This window comes from Penicillium malachiteum (assembly GCF_028827825.1).
Source record: "Penicillium malachiteum strain IBT 17515 chromosome Unknown utg000001l:1.0-8184562.0:1.0-8186909.0, whole genome shotgun sequence".
Classification (NCBI taxonomy): Eukaryota; Fungi; Ascomycota; class Eurotiomycetes; order Eurotiales; family Aspergillaceae; genus Penicillium; species Penicillium malachiteum.
This window is the reverse complement of record NW_026643094.1, coordinates 6,354,878-6,373,880: the sequence shown is the minus strand read 5'-3', so window position 1 is coordinate 6,373,880 and position 19,003 is coordinate 6,354,878. Positions and strand designations below refer to the sequence as shown.

At 47.4% G+C, this 19,003-nt stretch overlaps 6 protein-coding genes across 6 annotated transcripts; 2 read left to right on the top strand and 4 right to left on the bottom strand.

The window, feature by feature from the left end:
• Positions 1-4,256: 4,256 nt before the first annotated feature.
• Positions 4,257-5,481, bottom strand: N7483_002375 (uncharacterized protein; the record flags this gene model as incomplete). Its single annotated transcript, XM_057085812.1, has 2 exons — positions 4,257-4,970; positions 4,993-5,481. 2 exons carry the CDS (start codon positions 5,479-5,481, stop codon positions 4,257-4,259), a joined length of 1,203 nt encoding a protein of 400 aa, XP_056951961.1.
• A 1,023-nt stretch (positions 5,482-6,504) lies between these two features.
• N7483_002374 (uncharacterized protein) lies at positions 6,505-6,910 on the bottom strand (the record flags this gene model as incomplete). The annotated part of the gene is made up of 2 exons (XM_057085811.1): positions 6,505-6,762; positions 6,815-6,910. The coding sequence occupies 2 exons, from the start codon at positions 6,908-6,910 to the stop codon at positions 6,505-6,507; spliced, it is 354 nt and encodes a 117-aa protein (XP_056951960.1).
• A 193-nt stretch (positions 6,911-7,103) lies between these two features.
• On the bottom strand, positions 7,104-9,660 carry N7483_002373 (DUF3435 domain-containing protein; the record flags this gene model as incomplete). Its single annotated transcript, XM_057085810.1, has 5 exons — positions 7,104-8,044; positions 8,113-8,489; positions 8,570-8,892; positions 8,970-9,231; positions 9,302-9,660. 5 exons carry the CDS (start codon positions 9,658-9,660, stop codon positions 7,104-7,106), a joined length of 2,262 nt encoding a protein of 753 aa, XP_056951959.1.
• Positions 9,661-10,346: 686 nt separating this feature from the next.
• N7483_002372 (uncharacterized protein) lies at positions 10,347-10,688 on the top strand (the record flags this gene model as incomplete). Its single annotated transcript, XM_057085809.1, has 1 exon — positions 10,347-10,688. One exon carries the CDS (start codon positions 10,347-10,349, stop codon positions 10,686-10,688), a length of 342 nt encoding a protein of 113 aa, XP_056951958.1.
• A 5,137-nt stretch (positions 10,689-15,825) lies between these two features.
• N7483_002371 (uncharacterized protein) lies at positions 15,826-16,413 on the bottom strand (the record flags this gene model as incomplete). The annotated part of the gene is made up of 1 exon (XM_057085808.1): positions 15,826-16,413. The coding sequence occupies one exon, from the start codon at positions 16,411-16,413 to the stop codon at positions 15,826-15,828; it is 588 nt and encodes a 195-aa protein (XP_056951957.1).
• Positions 16,414-17,624: 1,211 nt separating this feature from the next.
• N7483_002370 (SANT/Myb-like DNA-binding domain-containing protein) lies at positions 17,625-17,966 on the top strand (the record flags this gene model as incomplete). Its single annotated transcript, XM_057085807.1, has 1 exon — positions 17,625-17,966. One exon carries the CDS (start codon positions 17,625-17,627, stop codon positions 17,964-17,966), a length of 342 nt encoding a protein of 113 aa, XP_056951956.1.
• Between the last annotated feature and the right edge of the window lie 1,037 nt (positions 17,967-19,003).

Genomic DNA, 19,003 nt, shown 5'->3' with positions numbered 1-19,003 from the left:
ATGAATCCAGGTTCGGACTGCTTCCGAATGAGATTTGCGAAGCATTGCTTGAGAGTTGGATTGGGATTACTCGTCCTCTAGTCTGCCCTAGGGGCGGCTCACAGCACTGGCCGCCACCCGATACTTGCACAACTAGTTTGTAGCCCTTATTTTGGATATTGAGTTCGTAACTAATCAAAGACAGATACTTCCAAACTGGTGCATATAATATGTGCTCCAGTGGTCAATGTTGCTATCCTCGACGATCTTTGCAATACCCTTGAACAGATGCCGTTTCTCCGGAATTCAAAAATGTGCCAAAATGTCATCGCAGGTATATTGATGGTTCGGAAGGGTGAATTAATTGGCTCTCTGGGCTCTACGCATCATAATCCAGTCTTCAATATCCAATTGCAAAGTGTTCCTAGTATTCATCCACACGGACAAAGCTTGATGAATGGGGACTCTCAAGATGAAAATTGCCCCGAGGCACCTTATCAAGTCATAAGAAATTCAAATCAAGGCCAAGTGATCTTCTATACTTGGTCACGTGCGGCTCTGCATCCTGGCGACACAATCATCCCCTGCAGTGCATTTGACAAAGGGATACACCTATGGTGTGTCATTCTCGTCTACGAGCCATTACACGGTCGAAAGCTTGATCCGGAGCATGTCTTCTGCATAGAATGGCAAGGATTCACCCTTGAAGGTCAACCAGGGTAAAGTCAACTTTCAAGAGCAATGTCAACACGAAGCTAATTTATGCCAGGACTCACTTATACAGAGCGTGTTTTACACTCAGCAATAACCGTCTCTATTTGGCAAGTGGCGACAATCATGAGCTGCTTCATGATCCCATGGTTGTTGAAAAGATAGGAAGTAGCGCTGTTTTTGGAGGATTGTATCTAATAGGCGCTCTAAAGTCAGTCAAGTGCAAGGCTTCTCAATTTTTCGTGAAACTACTAACTGGAGTCACTTTAGCCACACTCATGGGAAGACCGAATTTTCATACTACCTGTAAGCTTACTAATCTATTATCAGTTCGCAGGCGTGGGGATTGTGGGCTAACTTGTGGAAGTGGATTCTCGATCAGACAAGGGCATGTTCGAGGTGAAAAGGACCGCCTCTTAGTCGAAGAGGTAGCAGACTCGGGGGCCATACCGGTCATGATAAAGAAGATCATGGGGTAGCTTGTTATTTTTCCAGAAGTGTGAAGAGAAAAACCTCTGGGCCTTCAATACTGAAAATTACCTGATGGAGTTGTGGCATCCCCAGCGTACCAGAGGAGACACGGACGACCATCCAATCCAGAAATAGTAGAAAATCGCTTCTCTATTGAAATATTAGCGAGCTGTTTCTATAATCTCTTTTTCCATCTTCACAAATTGGATAGATTGGCATATACTCCCATTTCTAATGTTGAAGAGTTCATGACTGAAATCGGATTCTACGAGCTCGTAAACCTGTTGTTAGTCCAACTCACGACGCCGGGTATTATTACTCTGATTTCACATCCCCTTGCCTGCATGCGGTCAAAGACTTAGCTGTATCTTGAAGTCGACCACGGCATGCAATACCTGTATTATCTAATTCAGAAAGAGCCGGCGAATCTTGGTTCTTAGCTATGATGTCTTGAAGAGGGTATTTTATCTTGATTGAGCCATACTGAATCTATCGATCAATCTTGATCACCTCACTCCAAGTCATTTTCCTATGTGAAAATCTTGCGCGACACCAAAACAGGGCGGTTGAAGCACAAGAACTAGACATAGGAGGTTAGAGCGCCAGCCATCCTATACATTGGGTAACAAATAAAACGTTCTACATGTACTGCTTTAAAAAAGGCTGATGGTGATCCAAGGCCTCTGCTCTCTCCAGATTTTGAAAATCGAGAAAATCAAACCTGAATATCCTGCTTCAATCGACTATGGACCCCGGAGCTGGCTTTAGTGTCGTGAAAAATACCACGGTTCTATCCCCCTTCTATCACCGTAAGATCTTCTCTACTACTAAGAAATGTCGTCCATCATATACTGACCTTTCCAAAGTGTTAAGGCCGAATCCTGAAGGTACTGGCTTCTGGCCTTTCATCCCACCTGTTCTACAGCAATGCGAGCTCAAATTTCGACCACCAGAACTTTGGTTCACTCCGACTCAAATATTCATAGCCATGGTGGAGATTTCACCAAAAACCGCGCTCGACACCGAAATCGGTTGTGCTCTTTGGACGTGCATAGACCAGATGCTCAAAATAAAACAATTTCTGGACTCAAAGGAAGCTCCTCTGGCGAAGATTGCTCTTAAGCTTCAAAGAGAAGCTGTGGTCCAACCAACCTTGACAGGCCTGTCTCCTATTTACGGAGAAGATACAAAGGGGCTGAAAACTGAAAGATGCATTTTAGAAAAGATTGAACTATATCGTGGCTTGGAATATGAGATTATGGGCTGGACTATCCACTTTACCACCCGCCAATTTCATGATTACAGCGTGTCGCGGAATTTGGCAGACCTTTGTTATTTGTTCATTTGATTTTGTGTCTGCGTCCCATTTTGGAATGTGCTCGGTTTCTGAAGCCACTTACATGTCATAAGCTTTGGGTCCATCTTTTCGGCTTTCAATGCACAGCTGTTTCCCTGCATGATGAATTATCCTGAACAAGAGTTTCCAGCCATTGCTGCTCCAAATAGGCCGATTGAAGGTCCAAGAGAGGAACCTAGTATTATCAGACCTAACTTATCGAACAATAATACAATGGCGATAGAAAAGGAAGGCCATGCCTATTCTGGTGAGTCGAAACGTGTTCTTGAAGGGCTCCTTTACAGAGGATACGTTCTTCGCATTGTCAGTTAACTTACCTGACAGAACACAAGCAACGCCTATTCAACCCCACTATAGCACGAATATTGAGATTCTTAAGTTTCCTCCAATCCCTCCACCCATTCGGAAGTTAAGTCTAAGCTCATTGCACTTTTTCCGAGGAAAGGCGCATCCGGTTGATCAGTCCAACCGAGAGAGCACCATTTAGGGTCCGAAGGAAAGAGTTGAATCAGTAATCCGACTGCATGGATCACTTCCGATCATCTCACTCCAACACTCGTTCCATCATTCAAAGATATTGCGTCCTTTTAAAACAGGGCAACTCATGCACACAAACTGTGTTACTGGCCATAGAAGTCAGAGGCGATAGTTATGCTCTATACTGGGCATTATCAGACGCTCCAAAGCTGGGTTCGTGTCTATTGGAAAACAAGTGATATGTTTTTTTGAGGCTGACATCTTCTTGGATTCTGGAACTACTAGGTCATGCAAATTGCGCCGATTCGATTATTCTAGCGGTCTTTGCTGAATAATTTCATGAAGCTTTCCGGGTCCAGATCGCCATTGAACAAGACACTCTTGTTTCTGACAAACCTACCGCTGACCATATGGACCTCGGTTCCATTCTGACGCATGCCGCCGACGGCATCCCCATTGAATACGCAAGAACTTGCATCTATTTCCATGCCAAAAAAAGCCATGTGCGGAAGTTCTGGACGAAGTACCTATAAGGAAGAAGAATATTAGATTTAATATAAATGAAGGTAGCGAGGATTAAGACACCATGGCCGCACCTTGTCGGCTCTTCTGCTCATTACTGAGAGGAGTGTGGTCTGTAGAATGGTTCTACAACCAAAGCCAACTTATTAGCCAAGATAAGTGAATGTTTGCTCTTGCCTTGCTCGCAACTTGTCTTCTCCCTGGATAGGGCCATATTCCCCACAAGATGCTGAGATGTATCCGGAAGGTCACCTTCGGAATCTCCTTGGTCCTTGCTTTTATCCATCCCGAGTGAAGGAGAACGAAACGGCTATGAAAGCTGGCCAAAGATAAACGGAACTTATCAGAAAATTCTCGTGTCAATTGTTTGCAGAAGATGGACGGCGTTTTACTTAAATATTGAAGGTCTTGCTCTAAAACAAAGAAAGCGTCTCCCGAAAACCGTGGCGTATGAAACAACCAAAGGCAGAATAGGTAGGCTAGTCTTGCAGCAGGGTCTAAGCAGGAAAATCAGGTTTGAAGACTTTAAAGTTTCCCTTTGGGTTCGATAAGTAGCCGAAAGAGACTTGATCATAGTATCAATTGAATCAAGCGTTGTCTGTCAAATACACTCCCGGAATCCGGTTATATGGAGCGCCGGACTCCTGACTGGAGTTCGTTGCGGTTACAATACAGGCAAATAAAGACGTGCGACGTTTAGGTTTGCGGATCCACGTCAGTAAACGGATGGCATTTCCAATCATCTTTTCTGTTTGCTAAGCTTTGTGCTCCAATACACTTGTAGGGAGCCTTGCTTTCTTCCGGGAAAGACTCGACCAAACCGCTTGGTCACTTCCGGCCAAGCAAGCTTTTCTTCCTCTCTGAGCTTCACCAGTAGCCGATCCTCTTCCGCGGACCATTTTAATCCTTTCCTCGAGGAACGAGCGCATTTCGCACCAGCTATTCCGGCACTCATGGTGGAGTGTTCAGACCTGGGTGTCGAAACTTCGTCTTGTCCAGAGACACATGCCGATGCTGAGGCGTCATTTGTGCTGGAGTGCATTTGGAGGCACTGAGATAAGGCGCCTTCAAATAGCCACGACAGGAATTGTAGTCGGTGCTCGACCGGAAGGGCAGAGAATTGGGCACGGACAGTAGAGAACGAGACATTCTGGCGGCCGAGTCCGTGAGTCGAACAACCAGCCCGATTCTTTTTGTGACTTTTTACGACTACTGAAAGTTTGCTGATTTTGGAAGGTTGCTGGCCAGATTGCAGCGTCCTTTTCAAAGCATGTCGCCTGCCGTCAAAGGGAGCATCTTCATTCAAGAAACGAGGTGGTTCAGCCAAAAATATGTCCGGGGGTGTTGTGAAACCAGACATAATTTCTATTGCTTGAGCCTGCTCAACTTCCTGGGAATGGCTACTTCCCAGAATTGCCGGATCGATTGTCGCAAAGTTTGGAAAAGCTCCGGTCTGAATGGGATTTTTCAAGGACCCCAGAGTGCTGATCAGAAGTGAAAGCGAGCTCCAAGACGCCTGACTCAAAGCTGGGAAATTGATCCTCGGGATCTTGCACAATGGGATCAGAAAACATTGCATGATCAACATTTTCAAAGCTTGGTAGACCGTCCGAAGGGAGGACGATGCCCTCCAAGTGGAAACTCTCAGGGTCAAGACTGATAGATGATGCTTGCCCCAGCACCTCCGATTCGTTTTGAGCAATTTGAGCTTTTGGTTGAAGGCCGCCATCCACGCAAACCTCCGCTGGTGGGCGAACTGGAAGGGGATGCCGCTCAAGCCTGGGAGCAGAACTTTTCTGGCCATGTGGAATGGGGTCCGTGTGATCGGAAGGAAACGGTGTAGCAGAGATGGAGACCGGACTCGGGTAGCGACAGATCTCGAGACGATTCTGCAAAGGCTGCACTTTCTCTTGGGGAGGGTTCCAAGACCGAAAGCATTCCAAGTGAAAATTGGCGTTTGACATACTGCGTCGAGGGGTAGGTTCGAAGGTCTTTTGAGTGTGTTTATTGGGAAAGCTCGTCAAATATGACACTGGTAGGAAACAAGGCTTGGGGGTGGGAGGGGGTTGAAAGAAGGGAGAGAGCATAGGCAGGAGGGAAGGGGAGAACCTGGAGGGGATTTGAACTGCAGAATTGCCATTGAGGTGGCACTGCAAGTCTCTTTATACCCAAAGATCGCCCTTGCACAGAAACCAAATTTCACGCAGCGCAAAGGATCCTATTCAGCCCCTGTAGACCAAATTACGGTAATTTCGGCACACGTAACATCACAAACATGCTGCTTTCGATTTCATGGCTAAGGGGTCAGGCTTCGGCAACACGAAGCCACTATCGTCGGCAAAACGAGCCATCCACCGGAGTCAAATGCAGGTGCGGGATTTTCGCTATTGGCCGCCAACTCTGAAATGTGTAGTCTTAGATTCCTGCCGCTGGGGCAGCGGGTCCGGAGAGGCCGACATTGACGACTATCGGGCGCTAACAGGCTCGAGAACAAGCAGGCGAAGGTGAATCTGAGACACCGGAGGGCTTGGCGATAAAAAGGCGGAGGATGGCAGACGGAAAGATAGTTCCAGTGGCGAGGAGGCCAATGCCTTCTCATGTAAGAGCGAATAAGCTCGGCCAAGCTAGAGACTTGGGCGAGAAACGCCCCAAGAAGGAAGGCAGTCTGCATAGCTCCGAACCATAGTCAAGAACGAGATTTTGGCGGAAAGTAACATATCATACGTGGAATCACTCAAGACGGTCGAGTACTGGGTCATCCCAGCGCTTCAACTCCTCGGCGACTGAATTACGTCGCAGCCGAGGCTCGCTGGGACGGGCTGAGCGGCATATCCGGCGAAATCCGAGGTAATTGCGAGGGACTGTGCGCGGTGCTGAGCACCAGTGCGCAAAATTCGGGTGGGGGCGAGAAAAAAAAAGGGGGGGGGACAGGAGGGAGAAAAGAATTGAAAGTGCGTGGTGAAGTTGGGGGGAGGGTGAGCGGTGTTTTATAGATGGATGGCAGAAGGTCGAGGTGGTAAAAGCGGCCAGGGTGCGCTAAGCCTGAACTGAAACGACGCTGCGGGCGCTATGCCGGAACAGGTAGAGGGATGGCGCAGCTGGGAAGGCGGTCGGGGAAGGCGGAAAAACCGGGCAATGGGAGCCGTTTGCGGCGCCCCGCCTGCCGTTGTGTGGAATACGACATATCGCAGCTCTTTTGTGCTAATACATATAATATAAACGTGGCAGTAAGGCTTAAAAAGCACCTAAAGAAGGTCATTTATAATATGACCATACTATAAAATTGATTCAATATACTATAAAGTAGAAGTATATGCATGCTTCTAAGAGGTGATCGATAAGCAAGAGAAGATTCTCTGCATATACCAACTCATGGTCCGAACTGCTATCCATGTTCTCCATACATCTGTCGAGCTCTAGGGGGAATATAGGATATTTTGCTCCGGTGGGTCTAAATAATCACCACAATAAGGTACGCTATAATAGAATAGTCATCAAACGAGCCAAAAGTTGGCTTTCGAGCCGAAATGAAGAAAAGAACAATCGCCTCAGTGGCCACAAAGATCCGAGAAATAGGCCCCGAAGCTCATGTTCGAAGGCCATGAGCTTCAGAGGCATGCCTCCGCAAGTGCATCTCATGCAACACAGATAGCTCGCAAAAATTACATCTTCGGTCCATCAAGTGCGAGTCCTTGAAATGCCTCTTCACTCCATTGTAATCTGAGTAAGCCTTGGGACATTGGAAGCATGTGAGAGTTTGCCTCACGTTCGGAATATCTTCCCCGTCAGAGGAATATCCGTTCTCGGCCGACTTTTTCGGCGTAATAGCAGTTTTGATTTTTCGAGCTGGCGGAGGGGGAACGACATTCTCATTGTCGGATGGTGCAGAGCGTTTGCGTCGTCCTCGAAGGGGTCCACCCTCCTGGAAGCCGCAATATTGGATTGCAGCGGCCACAGCTCTGTTGCGCCGCGTCCACTCATCTTCTAGTGAATCGGTGGTGGGCCAAGTGAAGAATGTTTCCACTAGGAGAATCTGCTCCGACGGCATTGCAAACTCATTCCGTAATACTTCGCGCGCAGGCTCATCACTGACAGCCCCGCCGGTCAACTGTCTTTCTATGTCAGCTACCGCCTGTTTCCGACTGAAATCACGACGTATTTCTTTCCGTCGCTTTTCCTGCAGACGCCGACGTAGATTGTGGACTTGGCGCTTCTGGTCCTCCAGCAATGCTGGGTCGTGAGAGCGGTCATCACACTGGGTCTCTAATTCGACTTGCCAGCGCACGGCTGATTGCAATTCAGGGTCCTTCTCCACTTCCTGCCGGTCAGCGTCGCTCAGGTATCGTGGCCGCCGCCGATCAATCCAGCGGCTCATCCGGGTTACAGCCTTTGAGAACTCTTCGTCGGGGTTGATGCCGCACATGATCTCTTGTAAGCCAGTATGCCGACGGGGGCGATAATGTTTGATAAACGTTCTGCTAGTGGCGTGGGCCATGATCACATTGCACTGTGCTTCACTAACGAAACCTGAACAAAAATTAGCGTGCTGCTCTAGAGAAGGGAGAAACCATAAATAAAGCTTTTAGTCTACTCACCACTCTTGTCAAGTAGGTCACCCCCTCCGTATCGGAATTGATGAGAGAAAAAATGATTTAGAAAGCCATGTATCTCACTGAATGTCCTGAGCTGTGCGTCGAGTGTGCCACCATTCATAGGAGTCTCCCACATGATCTGGGGCTGGCCACAAATTACCTCGACCTTCGGAAAGACATAGTAATCATCCATCTCTTTCTTCAAGGGTAATAGCATTTCTTGTCGGTCCCCTTCAATAAGCAGCCTTCGAAGGTCTTCCATCGAAGTCAAGTGGGGCGCTTCAAAGGCGTGAACGTAGAATAATATGCTGAAGAGCAGAACATGCGGGCTGAAGACAAGCGATACCCCGTAGACGATTTCAGGTAGCGCGAACGTGTTTCTAATGAGCACATATGGGTTAGTGTGATGGTATTGAGCAAGCGGGGGTGGGCCAGACGCATGGCATCGAGTGCTACCTACAGTTTTGACATGCCCAAGACACTTTTCACAAACTGGGGCTCGAGTTCTATCATCGGCACCGGAGGCCCTCCATGCGGATCCCGCTGGAGTGATAGATGTAGATGCTTAAACTGAAGATCAAGCATTGCCTGCTTTCGGTTGATGGTAAACAAGCCAATGGTGTTGTAGAGACATAGAACAATGCGCTGAAATCCCAAGTGAAACCGCTTTTCACGAGTTTGAAGTATTGTCTCATTGAATGGAATCATGTCTTCGATATAAACGGGGACATTGGCCCGCGGCTGTTTATCAAGCCCACGCTTATCCACCAAGTATCTCATGCCCTGTTCGTTTTCGTCAGCACAAACCTCATTGGAGATGACGAGAGGGGAAAATGACGAAGTGTAATCGAGAGACAAACCGTGCGAACCGCCTCACCCATCTCTTTGCTCATCTCGCATTTAGTCACTCGTGTGTAGTATATTCGAAAGTACTTCCAATCCGCTTCAAGGGAGCTGGCCTTCGTGTAGCCTTTCTGACGGCGACCATCGGGACTGTACTCCAGCTTCAGACACCAATTCAGAAATCGATGCATGTCATTTGGAGACGCCTCACGTAGGGCATCCTCGGCATCCTCCCACTTCAGATCAGAGGACGGCTCTCTTGCCTTCATTTCGCAGTACCTGAGATGGGGCATGTCGGTCAGTCGATATTGAGACGGTAACGTAGATACTTTCAGCGATAATAACTTACCAAGCCCAGCGCTCTTTCAGTCGAAGTTTCAGCTTCTTCGTTTGATTGAACCGGCCGTAGTCCTCCGGTACCTGGGCCAGGTCCTCATCCGTGTCATCATCCGGAACCTGGTATCGAGCCGGGCGGACACGTTCCACATTCGAAGGGGCTGCGTGTAACGACTTGACTTCGGGGCTTGGACTTGACTTCTTCGGAGTGGTCTTTTGACGCGCTGGAGATGCACGTTCCGGCTCGGTGAGATCGGTCTCGGAGGAATCGGGCTCGAAAAGTCCATCATTGTCGGTGTCGATGGGGGAAGTAGAAGAGGATTCGCTGGTGATTTGGTGGTTCCTGGCGCTGAGGCGTCTCCGGGAACGCATGCCTGATGGACTTCGCCGGACCGCGAGAAGGAACCGCTATGGAGCTCGGGAGGGTTTAATGCACGACGGAATGGAAGAAAGCACGGTAGAGGATTAGAGGAAGAACTTTGAAGTGGTGGGAGCAGGTCCTGAGTTGAGATGAGGGCAGTGTTTGACAAAGGCTGGATGGGGGGAAGATATTTATAGCCATGGCGACCGGCCCCTGGCCAGCCAGCGGGGTGTTGAAGGAGGCCATTTTTGGCACCTCCCCGGTCGTGATGAGCCATCAAAGGACCTAGGATGCACGCGCCCACGAGGCAGTCGGAGGGGGAAAGCGGTGGAGTGGTACGTGGTGCGTGGTCGCAGGGCGCGGGAGCGTGGCAGAGGGAAGTTGCTGAAAGGCAGCCCCATTTTCGGCATCACTTGCCGCCGAAAAGGGCAGCCAAATAGCAAATCGCAATTCTTTTTGAGCAGAAATGAGAAAATAGCGGATGAATGCGCTGCTACTTCCGAATTCTAATTTTAGCGTAGACATAAACTGTGAAGGCCACGAATGACATTACAGACCCACCCCTCTGCTCAGTATGTGACTTGCCACTGCAACCATAAGCGTAGAGACCATGATCTATCCGCGGGTATTATGAAAAAGACTTTAATGATAACGTGCGTAGTCCATCCCACGGAGGACTTTATCAGATTGTCACAAGATGTCAGCTGCTAATAAGCTGAACGAAGAAATTCCTGGGACACCAAGTCTCCCCCAGGATTGCTTGGACAGCCCCTGGAAACAGCAGGTTTTGTTCCTGGAAGGCCTGATCGAGTTCCTGGGATCACTGATGGGTCTCCTGGGATCATTGATGGGTCTCCTGGGATCACCGATGGATCTCTCACCGAGCGCGTTCGGCGATATAGGTTGTCTTGGGATAGAAAAAACTTTGGCATGTCGCAGGAAACTGCTTATCCGACGAAACATATTGTCGTGGGATAGGAGAAACCGTGGTCTATCGCAGGAAACTGCTTGTCCGACGAAGCAGATCATCTTGGGATAGGAGAAACCGTGGTCTATCGCAGGAAACTGCTTGTCCGACGAAGCAGATCATCTTGGGATAGGAGAAACCGTGGTCTATCGCAGGAAACTGCTTGTCCGACGAAGCAGATCATCTTGGGATAGGAGAAACCGTGGTCTATCGCAGGAAATTGCTTGTCCGACGAAGCAGATCATCTTGGGATAGGAGAAACCGAGGCTTGTCGCAGGAAACTGCTTGTCCGACGAAACAGATCATCTTGGGATAGGAGAAACCGTGGCCTGTCGCAGGATGCTGCTTGTCCAGCGAGATGATTTGGCTTGGTCTATCACAATATATTGCCTATTCAAACCCCGTATTGTCGAACCACATTGGAATTTCATGTCTTCCGGTTCCAGAAACGATAGAAACATGAATAGATTAGAGATTAGAGTAGGGGGAGCGCAACGATTCTGCCAGCTACTTCCGGTTGCCTATCAAAAACGGACCAATAGTCGGCAGCCAATAAGGATTATTCCTTACAGGCTTTAAGATGCCCGCAGGCTTTAGACCAAGAAACTCACCAATTTCAGTCCACGCACTCGCGGTTCCTTTGCCCAATCATTGTATTCTTCAGCTCAGATTCCGGCGTGCGAACCATGTAGAAGATAATTTTATTCTTCTTTCTCATGCAAAATTTCCAAACGAGGTTTCCCATGAAGGAACTCAGAACGTTGCGACCCCTGAAACCGTGGCCATGTTGGGAAAACCGTGGTCGTTGGAGAATACAAATGGACCACATCCTCCTTCGTACATTTGGAATACCAATACTGGTTTTCTCGACTCCATAAATTGGCCTTCCTGCTGTCCATTTCGATCGGTTAGATAATATCCGCCCAACTCGGATAATGGCTAAACTCCCTCGAGAAAAATCCAAATGCTCCCGGGTGGAGAAAAAATTACTGCGTCAGAAAAGAGATCGACGAAAATCAGGTCTGGAAAAAAAGGCCTTAGAGTACAGTGAGATTTGTGGGGCAGATGTTTGCTTGGGTATACGCATTCGCCAATCAGGGAAAGTCTTTATTTTCTCTGCAGACGCATCAGGGTTCTGGGCGTTCCTTCACTCCCATCTCGTAAGTGCAAGTAAAAAATTGCGGTCACAACTTTCCTAATGCTTAACAGGGCTCTTACTATCCCACAGCAGTCGAACGCAATGAGCAGAGTCTCTACGACACGGAGTTACACAAAGAAAAGAGCACCTGATTCTGATTACCCGATATACTACTCTTGCACTGTTGCATGTATCAGGAATGATGGAGATGGAAAGGATGAAGCTGCGTTGTACTGTGACATTTCACTTCCAATAAGCTTGACGGGGGCGCGGTTCTAGGTATCCGAAAATTAACTATTTTTATTCATCGCTTAATGAGGTTTAGTGTAGCTTGGCATTCAGGGCTTGGGGGGGACAATGAAGAATTTAAGGGTGACCGGTTTCCGCAAATACTGTTAAATCAAATCCATTCAACTAGCACGACTTCCAATGTGAATTCCAAATGGCAAAGTTTCAAAGTAGTATGGTTTCAGGCTCCGGTGAGGTTCAGAAAATTGTCCTTGGAGCAATTTTAGTAGTAAACTCAAATCATGTGAGAGCGCTCAACAATAGCATGGTGCATGCTTTATTCCGAATGCTCAAACTGCGTGACTCAAACAACTTTAGAGGGGCCAGAGTGAATTTTGACCGTTGATTATTTTTTATTGTTGACAATAAAGGGCAAGATTGATCAAAGTGTCGGTCGCGGTGAGCAACAGGGATGGGGAGAGATCAATCACTCACCAACATCGTTGAGCCAACGCATATAGTCACATTCTAAACGCATCCTCAAGTCTTTGTGGGTACTAAACTGGAGGGCCAAGTCTAGGAAGGGAGATATTTCCATATTTGGAATTAGAATATGATTATTTCAACTGTCTGCATTGAACGTTCTTTTTTGACAATTTTCGTTTCTCGGATCGTTGATTCAGTGCATGTTGCTGGTCATTCCTCCAATATCATGTTGAAACAGAATGTTGAGGTCCGGTCAAGCAACAATATTGTATTCTATTTCGCCTTTGGGCAGACCTCAACACTTCGCGACTTAGTCGATTGTCCGAACATCGACGAAACTTATTTGTACGAACAGCACCGAGCATAGACAGATTCGACCACAATTTGAGATTGAAAATGATTAACAGAAATTCGATCAAAAGTGGTGAAATTTGGTATGTTGGGTGAGCGTTGTACAAATTGCTATAAATGGAAGTTCTCCGCCAAAACCGAGGGTCCGTGCATCTCCTAATAGTTTCGAATCCCCCAGGTTTCCCAGGTTTTCCATAAATTATTTCAGACGAGTCCGCAAATGTCGGATTCTCGGATTGTATATCGCGTACGGACATCTACTTTCCGTGATCTTTCGGGGAGCTCTTGCGAAGATCTCGGTGTCGAACATAGGGGTAATCTTAGTGCTGAGCATCAAGTCATGAGCAGCGCTTGGCGGCCACATGGCATCAATATTGACTTGAGCATGAGAGGATAAACCCGCCTCAGTTTCCATTTCTCGAGCAATCTGGCTCCTTGTATACAGCCAGGCGAGGTGAACAAAATGATATCTGTTCCATTGGCGATGTACATCGAGCACCTTAGCATAAAGTTGGTCTTTCTGACCAAAGGGCAAGTTCACGATCACAATATCGCCGCGTTTTACTGTCCCCCGTGGAAGAGGTGCCGAGGAAATCCTGTGAGCAAATTTGGCAGTCCCGTCTTTCCTCAAAATGGGACACAATTGCAGTGTTTACCGGACTTTCGGGGTGTGTCGGCCATTATATTCGACCTCCGCTGATATGTCGTTAGGGGCCGAGAATGAATACTGCATACTTAGTACGCACACTCACGTGTAGGATTCAAAATTGCACTGATGCTTTTAGGGTTTTCTGGCAACATGACTTAAAAAGCGAGGAAGATGGATGTGTTTCCTTGTTCGAAGCAAGAGAAGCTCCAGACGTTGCCTTTTTACAGGCTTTTTACCCTGAATAGCCAGAATATAAGTGGCATTGACTAATCTACCTAGTTGACGTTCTAACCAGAAAACTTGCTAGTTTATCGATGTGATTAATTAAGAGAGACCGGTTCCGGGTCTCTAAACGCATGATTGCAGTCGATTGAATTGACAGACTAAATTGACTGACTAAATTGACTGACTAGATTGACTGACTAAATTGACTGACTAGATTGACTGACTAAATTGACTGGTTGAATTGACTGTGAACGAAGATGGCGCTACTACCTTCCTTAACCAACAAGGTGACACGGCTAGCTGTATATTGGACAAGGGACTCATGGTGAGCGGCAAATGTAGTGTTTGCAATACCTGCTCTTTTCGCACCCCCACACTGGCACCCACAACTCTGCGATCCTCGATTTCAACTTTGATCTACCAGGTCCGTTCAGCAACATCAGAGGTGGATCAAACTTCAACTCCAAGATGTTGCCATTGTTCGGTTGTTCCACCATCTGCCATCCCATCGTCTAGCACCACATCATTTATCACAACTTCATTTATCGCAACATCATCTAGCACCACAAAAAATGAAATGGTTACCGTGACCAGTGTTGTTCGGGTCACCGTGCCATCTACAAAAATCACTGTTGACTAATTTATCCGTATGTTGGAAATGGAGAGATATGAGACACCTTTCTATTTGATTGATAGATACGTTTGGGCTGACGACATACGATGATGATTTTTCAATTCCCTGGGTAGTGCGGATTTTCTGTATATTTCAAGCCTTTCAAAACCCGCCTGCTGTTGTGAGTTTATTTAACTACTTCATATTTGATTGAATCAGCACTTGCGGATGTGCATGTCTTGCGATTTGACAGTAAATCTGACGAATTGATTAAGGTGAAACAGTTAGCGTACTTCAGAATAAAGTAATCAGTTATCTTTTTTCCAGCATTTGACAGATAGTACCTGGCCAAGCAGAGTCTAGTGTGCAACACTTGACCTCAGCTAGGGGAGGATAGGAATGCGGTATGTGATTTTTGATCTTTCGATATACCCCCTTCTTGACCATTTCAAACTCATGGCTTCTGTCGCCCGCTAATTGGAGATCGTAGAATGATTCTCCAGTTCTCTGGTTCATAAATGTGGCGTTTACTATGACACTCATCCACCCATCCGTATCACCTCCCAACATTTTCTCAATTTCCATTCCGCATTGACTCGTTCCATTATTCACGCGACTTACTGTAGTCCATTTCATCGTTTTATGTATTTTTCTGAGCGTGTAGAGCGAGACGGTGATTGGGCTCGAAGCGGCGTCCAAAGGAGATCATGGCAATGTCGGGCTGCCCGCCGTCTTAGCTCGGCTTCTTGCCTCTCTCGTTCCTCTGCCTGCCGTATCAGCGGCGCCTCCTTGCGGGAAAGCGCCTCGTAGTCTGTAGAGCTGCTTCCACTCATCAGCACTGATAAAAGAGGGAAAGACGGACCACCCCGACGCGACGGGAGAGTGAGACCTTCTTTCCTGTCGTCACTGTCAGCCGGGCGGCATCTCGGTAAAAGTATTTATCCCCAAATTCCGATAGGGCTGGAGAAACACGTGATCGCAGTCAGCAGACTGCTCAAGCTTGTGACTCCCGGCTGGTGCTTGTGCACTAGGCTCGATAAGCACCCGCACGATAGCAAGGTTACGTAACGCAACATCCGAAAGGGGTAAATTCTCTATGCGTCATGTTGACATCAAGTTCACTGATCCTGGTATTGCATCCATCCCCAATCTTCGATTCACTTTAATCCACTAGGTTTATAAAATGGTCCATTTGTTACCTGCCGTCGCAGGACACACACACCAGAAAATTCAGCTGTACGGAATTGTCATTGAAACTTTACTTTCGGATAAGGCTGACCATTAATAAGCCTTGTTAGACTTGTCAGAGCATAAACGTGGCAAATTATCAACAAAAAGCTTTAGCTTTGAAGCCAAAGAGTGGGGGCGATCAGCTTTTGATACAATTGTGTGCTGTATTTGGATAGATAGCAAATGGACTATTTTTGAAACCTGCTTTGCTCGCCCCTTGACGAAGTGTCCGTCCCGATTCTGACACATAGCGCGAGTCCTTTGTACAAGGGCCTGAAGCTTGAACAGACTAAGCCAAGGTGAGAGATTGGCGTGGAGTCACATGGCGCCAGTGTAGATCGACCGCAGGGTGGCCAAATCTTTCCTCCCAGATCCTTGTCTGGTCATGTGGCCAGAGCTGGTTGCGAAACTCACCAGCACCGACTACGGTTGGATGCACCATGTCGATTCTTGCCACCTTGGGGCCTAGTTTTCCCTTTAGGACTGGCTCCTCAAGGGTCTGGTAGTTGGAACCCCCGTAAGGATTGTATGTGTGTGGTGGTGGCGGCGACAGGACAGTCACAACGCCTCCATCCTGGGCAATGTGGTATGCAAACATAGCGCATGCGCCCTTCATATACCTGCTCCATTGCTTGTTCGGCCTCTGTGGACGACGGCATTGGGGCTGCGTGTTATCCATCAAGGGCCCCATAGCAGTAGTGAGCGTCTGCATTCCATTCCGATCGGCCCATTGCTGCACAACATCCCGCGGAACTCCACTCCACATGACCTGACATCCCTGTTGCCACCGACCAGTGTGAAACTGTTTGCATATCTGCGTGGCTTCTTCAGCCGAAAGGAACCTGCGAAACTCCTCGATCGAGGCCGATGAACACATGGCCCTACTTTGTTTGCAATTCTGAGCGATGCTTTATGGTTGCTGCTCCTTGTAATGGAGTGCTTTGATGATAGGATCGAGATGTAATGTGCATGCTCCAAGGTGAACTAGGCTCAGAGGTGTGGGAGTGCCCAAGTTGTAGGTATGGCCATCATGTGCTGAGACACTGATTGGTCACTCCAAAGGAGGGTCACGAGGCGATCTTTTGTACTAGCGAATCACAGCTTGCGGATGTTCTGATCAAAATCAATTTGCGATCTACCCAAGTGCAGAAGTCACAAGTTGGCTGGTTCTGCTGTGAGTTTGGTACGATGATAGAATATTTAAAACTTCTTTTCCGCGCAGCGGTCGGAGATACTAGCAGATTAGCTTAATGGTGAAGGAAAGATGCGTGGCCATGGTCGGTATGAAGCATAATTTGCCTCGATGATTAATTGATACGATAATCAATGGAAATAGATGAACGGAAAGACGCAGAAGATTTGCAGGCTCAAGAATCGCATAAGGCTCATATGGATCCCCGAAGAACTGCTTTAAATAATATGATTTTCTTCCTGATCTGTACAGGCCTAAGACCATCCTTACTTCACTATAGAGAATGCAAACGAGTTGATCCAGTCAATTAACCATGAATGTTGTGATCCGAGACTGACGCATAGCATGCTCTCACTGGGATAGACAGACGGGTGATGGAACTTTGCTTACTTTTATTAAAGATTGATCATAAATACATAGATCAATTTTGATTGTGATATCATGGCCTCACCCCTACCTCTACTTGATCTCCATTTGATCAATTAGTCGAAGAGCGGTGGACTACTGGAGATAATATAGCCCCCAAAAACCTTGCTAGACAAAGCTGCTGGTTTTAGTCAGCTCCTGTTACAAAAGGAAAACACCTTCCTGCATCTTAAATAGTTACGAAAAACCACGAACTTTTTCTGCGTCCACTCTCAACATCTTCAAACTCATCTCCAACGTGAAAATCTTGCATGTCAAAAATCCTACAAAATGGAGGAAACGGTAAGATGCGCCCAAGCCCTTTATGACTCGCTTTCTAATCAGGCACAGGAAATTCTTCGAATGATATCGACTTTCAACTCGCGATGGGCGCTGTCGGAGCGCCATCTTGCCAAGTATCAGCAAGAACTATCCACGACCCGTCATACCCTAGCCCAGACCAATAGGGACCTACTTAATTTTTAACCTTTATGCCTGACACCGATGGCTTGATACATGCGTCTACGCGTAGACCTCTTGCCCCCAAAGGACCTAGTAAAATTGGCAAGCGAGTGGCGAGAGGCGGTTCAGCCCCTGTCAAGAAGCAACGTCGATCATATTCGACCGACGAAGACATTTTGCTTGTGAAGTTGAAAGAGGAAATCAATCTTTCATGGGAGGAAATCACAAAACACTTTCCTGGACGCAAGTCATCTTCGTTGCAGGTCCACTACTCTACCAAATTGAAATCACAAAAACCTATTCGAAGAGGTGGACAAGAGCGGAAAAGGGCAAAGCGCGGAAGACATACACGACGGGCTACAAATGATTAGAAGCTTTCTGGCAGTACTTCAATGTATTTAGTCGTTACCGAGGTCAACATACAGAATCCAACCTAATTCAAAGTAAAATCAAAGAATTGCCTGATAGTTGACAATACCTGAGGTTCGTAGCAAGCACTTGGGCGATTCGAAGTCGCAAGTTCAGGAAGGTAAGCCGAGTCAAACAGTCCTGATTCACGTATGGGCATACAACACTTACCAGCGGCCAGAAGTTGTGGTTGCCGCCCGGGCGCGAATGAGGTGAGCGCCGCTTGGCCTTACGTCACTGGGGTGAGAAGGGGTGAGATTCAATCACTTGCATACACCCACCATACGCACCCTCTCAGCTGAGCCTATGCATACATGTACCTTGCTTCATGCCTTCGATTTCTGTTGAACTTAGGCCTATTGTAATGTTCAGATAATGAATATATTGGAGCCGAGGGTCGAGTCAGCCGGTAAGGCGAATTCCACCGGCACCTGATTTACCTGTTAGCAAAGATCGGAGAAACTAGATACTGAGTTTCCATTGTCGGTTGATGGAAAAAAACATACCACTGGGGCGGACTCGGCTGACTCCTTGCTCGTTGGTCGCTGGCGCTATACAAGAGCAAATGGGACATCCTCTTGCCAAGATATCGATGGATGGCAACAGCTCCCCAGGCTACAAATCTCTTTATACACAGGCGGGAGAATGCAGTCAACAGAACTCTTTCACAAAGCACTGCTATAATTTAATCTTTCATCAGGTGGGAGTTTAGACACCTTCTCGCTCAACCTCTGGCAAAATACCCGCCCCGACTGGGAATTTGGCCCAAATCGGTAGGAACATTGGGATGATCGTTCAGACCAGCTGCTAAGAATCTAATTTTTTTCTGCCAGTATCTACAACCAAGACCAGAGCGATCGCCACGCTTCTTTTCGCGACTCGATTGCCCATTTGACCTCGAGGCCCTCAGTGGTGAGAAAGATCTCGAGGCCTATGAGAAAGATCTCGAGGCCTATGAGCGGGAAGAGCATGTCCATGATTTAATAGTAGGGCTATGAGT